The following is a 13,322-nucleotide window of genomic DNA, read 5'->3' as shown; positions in this document are numbered from 1 at the left end:
AAAAATAAATAAATTTTTTTAAAGTTTTCAAGAGAGATAAAAGTGGTCTTTCAACTTTTAATGATTTAATTTAGAAAAACATCCCTCACAGCTGTGCCCACTATAAACAGAAAACAATAAATACCTTCAAATTCTTTGTCTGAACACAGGGACCGTGCAATATGTTGTGAGTCATTCAATATTCAACACATTTGAAAGGGCTATTAATTCAATGCACATTTATTGAAAGTCCATTAAAAGCATTGGGATAGCAGTGAAGATAAAGTTTCTACCTTGTGATATTTAGGGATTTTCTATGGGGCTACTTAAGGCATAGGGACTTACTTCCTTCCTTGATTATCTATGGCAGGCAGGAACAAAGGAGAATATTGATAAACCTGGAAAAAGGGCCTCAGAGTATCTTGGAAGGAAGCCTTAGGGAAGGTGAAGATGTGAGAGCCAGTAGTTACACTGTAAAACGATACCCCTCCAGCCTCATAGTCTAGGAAAACTCCCACGATCTGGGGCTTTTCACTCAGATGAAGGGGAGGAATAGGGGCAGAAGTAAGAGCTTCAAGGCCATCCTCTTCAGACATCTTGATGGTCCAGAATCCAGACTCAGGCTCCTTCTTCATGTTCAAGCCCCTCTGCACATTCTCTAAACAGACTCCCACATCCCAACTGGTTGCATTCTCAACAGAGACTTCAAAGTAATATCTCCCTGAAGTAAAGCCCTCACAGCCCAGGACACAGGGTAAACCATAAAACCTCTTGGCTGAAGATCTTGCCTGAAGATCCCTGGGGCATCGTTTGTAAGTCACTAATCTCCCACCTTTAGACAGAGCTAGGTCAAGATGGGCTGTGCTGGGGTCCAGGATCACGCTGACTGTAAAACAACCATAACCAGTCTTTTAAGAGTTACAAATGTAATACTTTACAAAGACAAAACTCTGATCAAATATGGGCGTGACTTAAACATGTAAGTCTGTGCAAACCATATATAAAGTACCTATAAAAAGAAAGATCGCCATGCCTATTGTAAGCCATGAGGAGAGTTGAATGAGTTAATGTTTGTCTGAGATATGGTGCATATATGTCTAACAAACAGTGGCAATAATACCATCAATTCCCTTATCTCTATCGCTGGCATCATGGTTCATTCAGACATGCCAAGGATTAGAACTATTTAGAATTACTCTGGTTCCTGTTCTGCCCCAAATCATTCTGATTCAGAACTTTTATGACTGCTGACATTGATCATGGAGCATAAAGGAGCCCTTCCCCTCTTTGTTTATAATTACATTTTACCCAAACACTATCTCAAAAAAAATCTCCACAAATAAACAGAAAGCACAAACAAAAACCATCACTAATGGAAAAGAGAAACAAAACAATTTCTCCAAACTGTTATTGACTAGAGGGTTTTGAATTTAGTAATCATCGGCCAGAAGCTATAGGATGTACAAAGCACTGAGTAACAGACAGAGCATGAAGCTTAGTCACTGGGATCAGCAGCACTTAATTTTTGTCTTATATCTAACATGTCCCTAAAATTATTTCCAGTATACTACATGCTGCTCAACTACTGTGGTACATTGAGAGAGAATGGCCCCCATATACTCAGATATTTGAATGGTTTGCCCCCAGTTGGTGAGACTCTTTGGGAAGGATTAGGGGGAGTGGCCTTGTTGGAGGAGTTATGCCACTTGGGACAGGTTTTGAAATTTCAAAGGACTTAAGCTATTCTCAGTCTCCCTCTCTACCTCCTGCTTGCAGATCAAGAAGATGTAAGCTCTTTGCTCTTCCTGCCACCATGCCATTGCTTGCCATCATGAAGTCTAACCTGGAAACCATAAGCCCTGAGTCGAATGACTTCTTTCATAAGTTTGCCCTAGTCATGGTGTTTATTTAAGCAATAGACAAAGTAACTAATACACTTGACTTTCTAACATTGCTCTATGAATCAGAACTGTTCACAATAAACACTGAATATCAGTTACTTACTATAACTGCACAGTAAACACAGTTCCTTACTGTGACCAAATACCTGACAAAAAGCAACTTAAAGGGAGGTGGGGGAGTTTTGTCTTGCTTCAAAGTTCAAAGGAATGCAGTCCATCCTGGTGGAAAGGCATGTCTACTGGAATAGTTTGGTCTCTTGCACTGACCATGAGCAGAGGAAGGGAGGCCTGTACTGGGCATGCTTTTCTCCTTTTTCTCTGTTCCTTGTTTCTAATCTCCAGTCCATGCTGCCCACATTCAGAGTGGACCTTTTTTTTTTTTTTTTTTTTTTTTNCTCACATGGAAAAACTGAGAGACTGATATTTCCTGCAGAGATATGACCAATAATGGAAGCAGGACTTGGAAGGGTCTGTAAAGAGAACTATGTACATAATATGCCAAGCATGCTAAATACTAGAAAGCAAAAGTGTGAAAAAATAAATGAACAACTAGATCTTCAGATATGAGTATATGTCCTGGAGTAACTGCAGAAACCAGGAAAAGTAAAAATGGACCATTCCTGGGATGGGGGTGTTAAGGAGCAATAGAGAGAGAAGTAATAGTGTGTAAGTGATCTGGTTGGAGAAATGGGAAAGGGGGCTCTTTGGGGAGCGATGGGGGATATAAATACAGAAGAAGGGTAGTAAAATAACAGTAAGAAATTCTGAATGAGTCATAAGGAATTATAATAGCAACTATCTTTATATATTTTTTTAAAAACCTCTGTTGTACAAGTAATTCTGTTTATATGTATACACACAGAGTTTAAGTGAACTTTCTTCACTGGGACTGAGAATGTGTCCTCCAAGAGCCATAGATGATCTAGCAAAACCACAAATACCAGACATGAGAAGCCCTCTTTGAGCTGTTCAGGGTTGCCCAAGAGATTTCTAAAACTCACAGCTCATTGCTATTGTCCTCTGTTATCCCTAGATATGGAAGATAAGTCCCTATTGCTGAAGGCACCATTACTTCAGACACAGGGCTCAGAGTCACCTGGTCTGGAACTGACCTGACTTCCTTCTCTCTAAGAACTAGACCTACCCAGCTATGAAACCAGTGAACCAAAACACCAACCAATAAGATGTGATAACCATATGTGTGTAGTAGTGGCACACATACCTTTGGGGGTAACCAACAGTTTTCTAATTGGACTTAAGACCTACTCAACACCAGGGAAACTATCCTGGTACTGGAAATCTAGCCAACTACTCAATGCCAATGACATCATGAATCTTGGGGAAGGACACACATCCACCGCCTTACTAAACTGGCATAATCCATAACCACAGCCTAAGCATTTGTACTGATGCCGACAGACAACTGTAAAAACGTAATGCGTGAATAAGTGTTGCAGCTGGAAATGAGCCTGGTTCCCGCTTAAGGTTCTTCCAGCTGTAGCAGGTAGGGATTCCTGCATTCACATCCCTACCTTGGTGACGTCTTAATATCGTCTTCACATCGAAGTACAGCTCAGACACATTGCATTTAGTGTGAACCTTCAGGGGATTAGCCTTCAGTGGATTTAGCTTCATGGCCTCACACCTAGGAGAATAAGAAGGTGGGGCTTTTCTCAATGTCATGCTCCAGTCAGCTCTATATGCAGACCCTGAGTCCTTCTTTTGGGTGTAGATGCAGGACTTACCTGCTCAAAGTGTTTTTCACGTCCTATGGGGAAAAAACAAAAACCAAAAGGCGATTGTGTTTATATCAGTCATTCATGGAGTTTTCCATGTCTAGCCACTCTCTGAATACACTCCTCTCAGAAGAAATAAGAATCAAGTACCCTTCCATGTAATGGACACTGAGGAATGTTTTACTCCTTGGTTCACCATAAAGGGGGAGCCTGTCGTTCACGATTGAAGCCTGTGGATCTGTGAACCTTACAATGTGGGCTGCTTAAGATAAAAACCAAGATCTGCTTCCAGTGGTTAAACTTCCTCTACAGAGAATCCTTGTTAGAGATAACTTGTAACACAAATCCCTAGTGGTAAATCTGCACATCGCTCCTTAGCTAAGCAGGTACCACAGAGAAGTGCAGCATAGAAGCCACGTTCTCAACCTTAAGCTGTAACCAGCAGCACTAGCCGAGGAGGAAGAAGTCAGAGCTCCAGTTACTTATCCTGATGGGATGGATACATCAGACATGCAGCTGTAAGTTAGTCCTGGAATGGGGATCCTATAAACAAACCACTGAGTAGTTACTATTCTCTTACATCTTTATGCTGTCATCATCTGTCACTTGAAAGCATATTTGAAGAATAAGTCTGACAGGTACCTCAGCGAATGAGCTAATGCGAGCATGATAGCAGGGATCACCCCGTTTTTTCTAATTCCATGTTCACCCAGAATAATTTACTTCTTCTAATTAACTTCAAGAATCCTTTAGACTAGTGGAGATCATCCTGATACTACTCGAACATGATCCCAAATTCCCCAGACCAATATTACTGCCATTCTGAGTGGAGACAGGCCTTGCCAATCTCCATGCTTCATTACCAGCCCCCTCCTGCTATCAGAATCACCTGCCTTCTCTCCCTACTTCAGCACACAGCCTCACCTGTAGCAATTTCTGGGCTGAGCCCTGACATTTTGCCTCCAGTTCCTGAATTTGGCATTGAGCTCTCTCAAATGTCTGCTGTAGATCAGCCTCACTGCCCTCCAGCTGCAGCAGCATCTCTTTTTCCTCATTCTCCAACCTCCAAAGATAAAACTTCTCTTCTTCCTGTAGAAAACTCTGGAGATTCTTGAAGTTAGACTTGATTGTTTGCCGACGATCCTCTATGGCATCCTGGAGTCAACAACAACAACAACAACAACAAAATGCTCAAAGCATGGGAACACGCTTGTCTTTGAATTTACAAACAAATAGATAAACAAAAGACAAGGAGGAAGCTTGATGACATCCAGCTAATTGAAATAAGCTCAAAACTTGGGAACTGATACGCGTATTTACACAAAGCACCAGCAGGGGTAAATTTCAGAGACACAGAAATCCCAGTGATTACTAGGCCCTGGGAGACAGAAGGAATGGACAATTCCTGCTTCAGTTTGAAAAGTAGGAAAGTGTCCTGAAGGTGAATATGGTGATGGTTACACAACAGCAACAATGTCCTTAGTGTCCTCACCTGTAGTTGTGATTGCCAATGGCTAAAAACAAGTTTTATGCTCTATGTATAATATCTCCCCCACCCGTACCCCCCAACGCAGGATCAGCTACACGGATGTAAGCTCACGATGAGTCACCCAAGCAGGACGAGTGCCTTAAGTTCTTACCTGGCACTCAGAGGTGTGGGGAGAGAGTGTCCCTAGCCTCTTATTTAATTTAACTACCGATTAATTTTCTTCTGGTTCAACTAAGATATGGGAGAACGGTGGGATAGGAACCTGGGAAACTTGAATTATAGAAGGAGGGCATTGTTCAAATACTTTATCTGTTATAAAAGGAAACAATTTCTTTTTTAAGTGTTCTGGAAGTTGAAGTTAAACATCCATATGCCAAGGAGGCAGAAGGAAGAAATGGCACTAGCTGTGGAAGCTGACTGTGTCGTAATTGGTCTCAAACCCAGGATGGATGGCTAAGGTGCTTATTTAATATATCAAGGCAGACTTGGCTGCAAGGATCTCCCAGGATCCCTTGGTCCCTACCAGTTACAGGGTATGGCTGCTATACCCATTCCCTATGCTAGACTTCTCCAGCCCAGGGGTTGGGCTACCCTCTGTACATTTTGGTTACCTGGTTATTTTTTGTCTTCCCTTTACTTTCCCGATTCTCCCCTTTCCCATCTTCTCACATGGCCTGGCTCAGGGTCATGGTCACGCTGGACTCTTGCAGGTGTCTTTGGCTATGTTTTTCCTCATATCTACAATAAACCTCTTTTACCATGCCTAGGAGCAAAGTCGTGCTTGATAAACTCTCTCCAAGGTTGATTTCTCTCCTGGTGAGGCTAAGAGCTGGATTCAGACAAACACAACAAGGTCAGAATGTTGGTGTCTGAGGGTTGGAACATGACCCATGACTGAAGCTGTTATAACAATTCTGTGTGCTTGTGAGAAAACTCCAAGAAAACTGGACAAGTCTGCTGAGCTCAGCCCTGCAAAGTACACAGTGATTCTCGGACTGTACTTTCATGCCCCTCCCAGGTATAAACAGGAGTGGTTTATGCCAGATTATCCATTATCTTCATTATCTTACTGTTGTTATTCAGATAATGTTTCCAGGTACATAGTCCTTGTGATTGTATACAGCTTGAATGCATGTGAACTCTGCTCATCAGACCTGGGTTAACCCTCAGAATTATAAACTGTCTGATGCTCTAAATAAAGTCCACCTCATTTGTAGGCTCCATTCTCCCATGTTCCACTACCTCTAGAGCGATGACACAAGAGTACCAGACTACTGCATTCGATATGTAAAGCAAAATGTGTCACAGAATAAATAAATAGCATTCAGTATTAAAGATGAAAGTCTTAGGACTGGAAAAGATGGCACAATGGTTAAGAGTAACAACTGCTCTCACGGAGGACCTATCAGGTGAGCTCCAGATCTGATGCCCTCTCTGGCATCCCTGGATACCTGGACTCACTTCGCAAACCCATATATATACATAATTAATTTTATGGACAATTTTTTTTAAAGTCTGTGCCTCAAAGCAAAGATGGAAGTGTTCATACATCCTAGTATGTAAAATAAGCATGAGACAAAAGGGTGGATGGACATGACACCCAAGGATAATGGCAGCAAGATGACTCCATAAAGATGAGTCCAAGTCCAAAGAACCTGAGAAGCCAAGTTTGGCTTTTGATGAAACATCAGAAATCCCAGCCAGTTACCATTGGCAGATGGCAGATCTTGGTGTCAAAGCTTCACAGATGTAAACATCTAGGATACGAAAGCAGTGCTCTCTTCTTTAGGGTTCCTATGTATTGGCAGGAGACAGCCATCCATGAATTTGTCCCAGTCTTCCTCTATGCCTAGACTCACTACAGAAAAATCACTCGACACCAATGAACTCAGACTCTTACCTTCCAGGCATTTTTTTGGTTTGTTATGAAATGTATCTCAACTTCGTGATTCTCTTGAAGTTCACGCAATTTTGTCATGGTGTTCTGGAGTTTTACCTGAAGGAAAAATTTGAGTGAGTAAAATAAATTCTTATCAACCTTGCTTTCATTTTCATTTCATATCAAACAGGGTCTGATATGGCCCAAGGTGACCTTGAACTCACTAAGTAGCCAAAGATGACCTTGAAATCCCTGTTTTTATCTTCTGAGTCACAAGAAACAGACATACACTACTGTGCCCTGTTTTGTGCAGTATTGGCAAACATTGAACTTAGGGCAAGTTAAGCAAGCACACAACCAACTGAGCTACATCCCTTACCCTTAATTTGATTCTCCATTAGGCACTTAATATGAGTCTCAGCACTCCAAAATGTAGTAAAATCACAATGAATAGCTATTGAGCTCTTCATACATCTCTCTGAGTGCATGCTGAGGGTTTTGTATGTGGTGAGTTACTAATTGCCTTAGCAATCCTGGGCAGTTGGTAGGAGGCTTAATATCTTTGCTGTGCTGTAGAAAATGAGGCTTAGGAAGGGGTCAAATAACTCACCTTAGGAGGCATAATTGGGAGTCTCAAGAGTAAAACTAGACTCCAGTGTCATTTGCCAAACCATGTCACTTGGGGAAGGTTGTTATAGACTGCTACAGCCATTTGCAGGGAGAGTTTATAAATAGTGTGCCGAACCAAACATAGCCAATACTGAGATGTTTGACATATCTGGAACTCTGTATGTGTCTTAGTCAGGGTTTCTATTGCTGTGAAGTGACACCATGACCAAGGCAACTCTTATAAAGGGCAACCTTAATTGGGGCTGGTTTACAGGTTCAGAGGTTCAGTTCATTGTCATCGAAGTGGGAGAACGACAGTATCCAGGCAGGCATGGTGATGGAGGAACTGAGAGTTCTACATCTTGTTTCCAAGGCACACAGAACATTGGCTTCCAGGCAGCTAGATTGAGAGTCTTAAAGCCCACACCCACAAAGACACACTCCCTCCATCAAGGCCACACTTCCTCCATCAAGGCCACACTTCCTGATAGTGCCATTCCCTGGGCCACACATATTCAAATCAGCACAGTACTTATTATGCTAAGGTACAAAGAAAAGGCCAGGATACTAATTGAAGTTGTTAGAGCTCGGAAAGAAGAGGGGTCTTGAGGATGACATCAAGAAACCAACTTAAAGGAATTTGTGTCCTTGTCAAACTACTCCTCCAGCCCCCCCACCCCCACCCCAGAATAATTCTTAACATGGTTTCTTGTATTTTCACTTAGAACAGTTTAAGGCTACCAGAAATTGCTTGTAATGATAAAAGGTTAAAAAAAATTGACTTCTGTCCTCTGTAACTGCACAGGTGTGTATGCATCTCTGTAACTGCACAGGTGTGTATGCATGAGTTTCCAAGAGGTCCTCCAAAAGAACCTGTGATTGATTTAGAAAAACCACATATTGCCATTGCTATGTGTCACGTGCTGTTCTAAACTTCACATGCTCTAATATCCATAAAGCAAACACGGCTCCCAGTTTATGTTCTGAGGACTCAGATGCTCTCATGTCTGAGAGCATGTACCGAGAGGGATAACAAGATGGGAAAACTTGAAGCAAATTAGCACAGTTATCCATCTGCTGAGCACCAGGGCTAATGTTTCGCCCAAGCAGTCTGACTCAGTGGCAGGTAGCTGTCATCCTACCTTGCTCCTTTTTTTTTTTTTTTTTTTTTAAATCATTCGAATAGGAATTTCTGCATTGCAGCTGTTGGAGGGAGGATGAAGGAGAACCGAGTGTGCTGAGTGGCAGTTGTCACCGATTCATCCTTATGGAAGACGTGAGGCCTGTATGTGAGGCCATGTCTGCTTCACCGACTAGAGCATGAGAAGCCCACTTAGTAAGTTCTCCTGCACGCCAGAAGAATGACAAGAATCAAGACGGCAGCCAAGTGTGGTGGTGCATGCCTCTGAACACCGCTCTTGGGGGCAGAGGCAGGCAGCTCTCTGTGAGTTCAAGGCTAGCCTGAACTACATAGCGAGTATCAGGACAGCCAGGGATATGTAGAGAGATCCTGTCTTAAAAATCATATCACCTTAAAACAAAACAAAACAAAACAAAACCATCCAAAAAATAGCAAGACTGACCATTTTTCTCACTGTGTCAGACAGAAGGCCCTGTGCTCTCAGGGGAGAACCTATGAATCATGGCAAATCTCCCACTGCGCAACTCACCATGAGCATTTACTTTCAGATCGTTGACTCTTCTGGAATCTTGTTTGAATCTGCCCTCTCACACTCTTTGAAACTTCCCCTTGATGTTTTTATTTTACAGAACCAGATCTTCTCAGTGCTTCTGGCCCTTTACTTTCCAAATAAGCTTTCTAAATGAACACAGTAGGTACTACTTGGTCTAGGATTAAGAATGGGAAGTGATGAGAAGAGTCTGGGTTCAGCTATGTTTCTCCCTTACCTTTACAGTGCTGCTTGCCTTGGCAATGATGAGGAAGTTCCTACGGCTTTGCATGTAGACTCTCTCCTTCTACAATCTTGGTAGGTGGTGGTGGTGTTGGTGGTGGTGATAACAGTGTGGTGTGGCATATGTGTGTGTGTGCATATGAAAAAGAGAGGTGTGCAGGAAGGAGAGATATAGTTGTATGCATGCACATGTATGGGAGGGCCAATGCCTGTGCATACACAGAGGCCAGAAGAAGACTGGTTGTCTGTTGTTGTTCTGTTTCTCAGCCTTATTCTTTTGAGGCAGGGTCTCACACTGAACTTGGAGCTAAGCTGGTGGCCATCAAGTTCCATTGATCCTTCCGTCTTTGTTCCTTCCAACACTAAGGTTTCAGATGAGGGGTAGCCATGCATTTTATGTGGGTGCTGGAATCTGAACATGGGTCTTTATTACACAGCAATTCTCATACTTATAGAGCTCATTAGATTGGACACTTGTAGAGGCTCCCAACCATAATTTTTACCTTGTAGTTCTGGTACACATCTTTCACACCAGCCAAGGTATGACCTTTGTGCTGACCTTTCCAATAACAGCGCCAGCAGAGGAGCTGACCGTCATCTTCACAAAAGTGATTGAGCTTCTCTTCATGTTCCTCACACACCATGTCTTGATCCTGCTCTTCCATTCCCTTGATCATATCAATTATGGTTTCTAGCTCCTTGTTGGGCCTGAGGTTCTCTAAACTAAAGGGACTACTACACAAAGGACAGCCCAACATCTCCCATCCTGTTTTTGGGCTGACATTGCAATAATAGCTCTGTATGCAGGATTTGCAGTAGCTGTGTCCACAGTTGATGCTCACTGGGTGATACATCATGGCCTTGCAGATGGAGCAAGAAGTGATCTTTCTTATCTTCACCGTGCTAAAGTCTGCGCCCATGGCTTTTTCTGAGAAGTTTCCAAATGTGGCAATCAGAAGTAGAGAAATGTTTCCCACAGCGGTAGATATACACCTCACCTAAACTTAAATACAATCAACTGACGGCTACTGGGTTTAGAGGTGTGTAGTCTCTAGAAAAGAGAAGCAGATTAGAATTGAGAAGGTGCATAAATATTATTGTATTTACATAATTGCCACTATCCCATGTAGCCATTTACATTCAACCTAATAAAAATTTAATCATTTTTAAGTATATTTTCTCAGTTTTATTGCTCACATTCCATTTTTCTAATTGCCAGATGCAGCTGGTGACTACATGATAGCCCAGATATAGAACAGTCCATTTTTGTCCAGTGTTCTCTTGGGCCAAGTGCTAAGAATGGCAGAGGTAAGATAGCTTCCTCTCAGAAGTTGAACTCAGCTAGAGAGTATGAAAATTTTCCTATTCCTATGAATCAAGTAGAAGATAGAATACCATGACTTGAAGAGGAGGCAAAGGATCAAGAATAAACATATAAAATAAAAACACAGAAAAGGAGCATACAGGAAATGTAGGCCACCAAGAAATGACCAACCCTTCTAATTACAGGAATAAATGAGGGAGGAGAATCCATGGAAGATGGCATCAATCAGATGCGTCTTCAGTGTGATCATAGAATAAAGCTTTCCCAAACTAAGGAAAGACATACTCATATAGATGCAAGAAGCACATAGAATACCAAAAAGACAAGATCAGAAGAGAAAATCCCCACAGTGTTCAATAGTTAAAACAAAAAAGATGTATTGAAAGCTACAATAAAGGAGGCATAATTTCTCAGTGAAAACTCTGTTCTTAGGCAAATGGATGGATCTGGAGGATATCATCCTCAGTGAGGTAATCCAATCACAAAAGAACACGCATGAAATGCACTCACTGATAAGCGGATATTAGCCCAGAAACTTAGAATACCCAAGATACAATTTGCAAAACACATGAAACTCAAGAAGAAGGAAGACCAAAGTGTGGATACTTCACTCCTTCTTAGAATGGGGAACAAAATACCCATGGAAGGAGTTACAGAGACAAAGTTCAGAGCTAAGATGGAAGGAAGGACCATCCAGAGACTGCCCCACCCAGGGATCCATCCCATATACAACCACCAAACCCAGACATTATTGCATATGCCAGAAAGATTTTGCTGACAGGACCCTCTCTTGTGAGGCTATGCCAGTGCCTGGCAAATGCAGAAGTGGATGCTCACAGTCATCTATTGGATGGAACATAGGGTCCCTATTGAAGGAGCTAGAGAAACTACTCAAGAGCTAAAGGGGTCTGCAACTCTATAGGAGGAAAAACAGTATAAACTAACCAGTACCCCCCAGAGCTGTGTCTCTAGTTGCATATGTAGCAGAGGATAACCTAGTTGGCCATCAATGGGAGGAGAGGCCCTTGGTCTTGTGAAGATCATATGCCCAAGTACAGAGGAATGCCAGGGCCAGGAAGCTTGGAGTGGGTGGGCTGGGGAGCAGGGTCGGGAGAGGGTATAGGGGGCTTTGGGGATAGCATTTGAAATGTAAATGAAGAAAATATCTAATAACAAAATTTAAAAAATAAGGTATAAAATGAACACATTAAAAACAAAAACAAAACAACTCCAAAACTCTGAAAGCCAGCAAAGCATGGAGCAGTGTGTTCCAAGTCCTAAAAGACCATGCCAGACAACCTAGATGAATATACACAGCATACCTGCCTGCCATAGTTGAAAGGGGGAAAATACCTTCCATGATATAAACAGCCTAAAATGTATCTAGCCAACACATTAAACCTAAAGAAAATATAGGAAGTAGTATTTGGAGTTGAATAGAGGAATGAGACTGTACAAAGAAGTATAAAGTTAGAATTACTCAAACCCAAAGTAACCCTAGGAACCTAACACCAAAATCAGCAGAATGACTGCAATCAAGGCATACATTTTGATAACTTTAAATATTAATGTCTTCAATTCTCTAAAGAAAAGATATAGGCTGGCTGAATGGATGAAGACACAAATCTCATTTGTCTTTTGTCTACAAGAAAACATCATAGTTTGAAAGATAGGCTTTGCCTTAGAGTACTCCAATCAAATGGGACCAGGAAGGAAGCAGGTGTCTTAATATCTGACAAAATAGATTGCAAACTTTATGACTGTTTGGAACTTTCAGGTGGTCGGTGGAAGGTTCCAGTCAGACTATCAGATTTAAATCTCTCTTAAACCTCTACCCCTAAAGATCACAAGATATCTTGATAATAAAATATCAGTAGAGACACAAATAGGAGGATGGCAAATATAACTGAGACAAACAAAATTGATCCATTGGTGGGATTGCTTGTCCGTTATTTGAGACATGGCTTACCTACATAGCCCTGACTGGCAAAACAAACAAACAAACAAAACCCAAACCAAACCAAAACACCTCTATGCCTATCAATCTGATTTGGCACATGAACTAATCTGTTTGTCTTTGCCTTCTGGCATTACACAAGTTTGTACCACTATGCCTGGCCAAAGATTGGTTTATTCTGGTGCCAAGAGAACTGGAAAGAAGGCTCAAATAGGGCAGAGGGGAGTAACAGTCCTTAAGAGCCAGGGGATTCATGTCTCTTCTCTAGACCGAAACCTGCTTCCAGAAGTTCAGGTAATGTGAACTCAGGGAGTGTCATGTCAGAGCCTAGGCTATAGAGAAAGTGGGAAGGAGGCCAGACTTCAATGAGAACTGTAATTCTGATTTGCCCCAGGAGGACACTGACAACCAAAGGGCTAAGAGCAGCCATGATGGCAATGATGGCAGCTGCTTCTGAGACCCATCGTGGTTACTTACACACACACACACACACACACACACACACACACACACACACACACAAGAGAGAGAGAGA

General features: G+C 42.0%; 1 protein-coding gene across 1 annotated transcript; it reads right to left on the bottom strand.

Annotated features, from left to right (window-relative positions):
• Positions 1-296: 296 nt before the first annotated feature.
• On the bottom strand, positions 297-10,451 carry Trim38 (tripartite motif containing 38). The gene is made up of 6 exons (XM_021181045.1): positions 10,010-10,451; positions 7,006-7,101; positions 4,541-4,771; positions 3,626-3,648; positions 3,413-3,525; positions 297-865 (listed from the first exon to the last, which is right to left on the bottom strand). The coding sequence occupies exons 1-6, from the start codon at positions 10,424-10,426 to the stop codon at positions 321-323; spliced, it is 1,425 nt and encodes a 474-aa protein (XP_021036704.1). The 5' UTR covers positions 10,427-10,451; the 3' UTR covers positions 297-320.
• Between the last annotated feature and the right edge of the window lie 2,871 nt (positions 10,452-13,322).

The sequence above is a fragment of the Mus caroli genome, chromosome 13, assembly GCF_900094665.2.
Source record: "Mus caroli chromosome 13, CAROLI_EIJ_v1.1, whole genome shotgun sequence".
In the NCBI taxonomy this organism is placed as follows: Eukaryota; Metazoa; Chordata; class Mammalia; order Rodentia; family Muridae; genus Mus; species Mus caroli.
The sequence above is the reverse complement of the archived record's forward strand: the minus strand, read 5'-3'. Positions and strand labels throughout refer to the sequence as shown.

Excerpts from the sequence above, each read along its gene's own strand:
- Trim38 (XM_021181045.1), bottom strand. The coding sequence starts at position 10,426 with ATGGGCGCAGACTTTAGCACGGTGAAGATAAGAAAGATCACTTCTTGC. Across the intron at positions 4,772-7,005 it reads ACCAAAAAAATGCCTGGAAG|GATGCCATAGAGGATCGTCG; the intron begins GTAAGAGTCTGA and ends TGTTGACTCCAG. Across the intron at positions 866-3,412 it reads GATATTAAGACGTCACCAAG|TCAGCGTGATCCTGGACCCC; the intron begins GTAGGGATGTGA and ends GTTGTTTTACAG.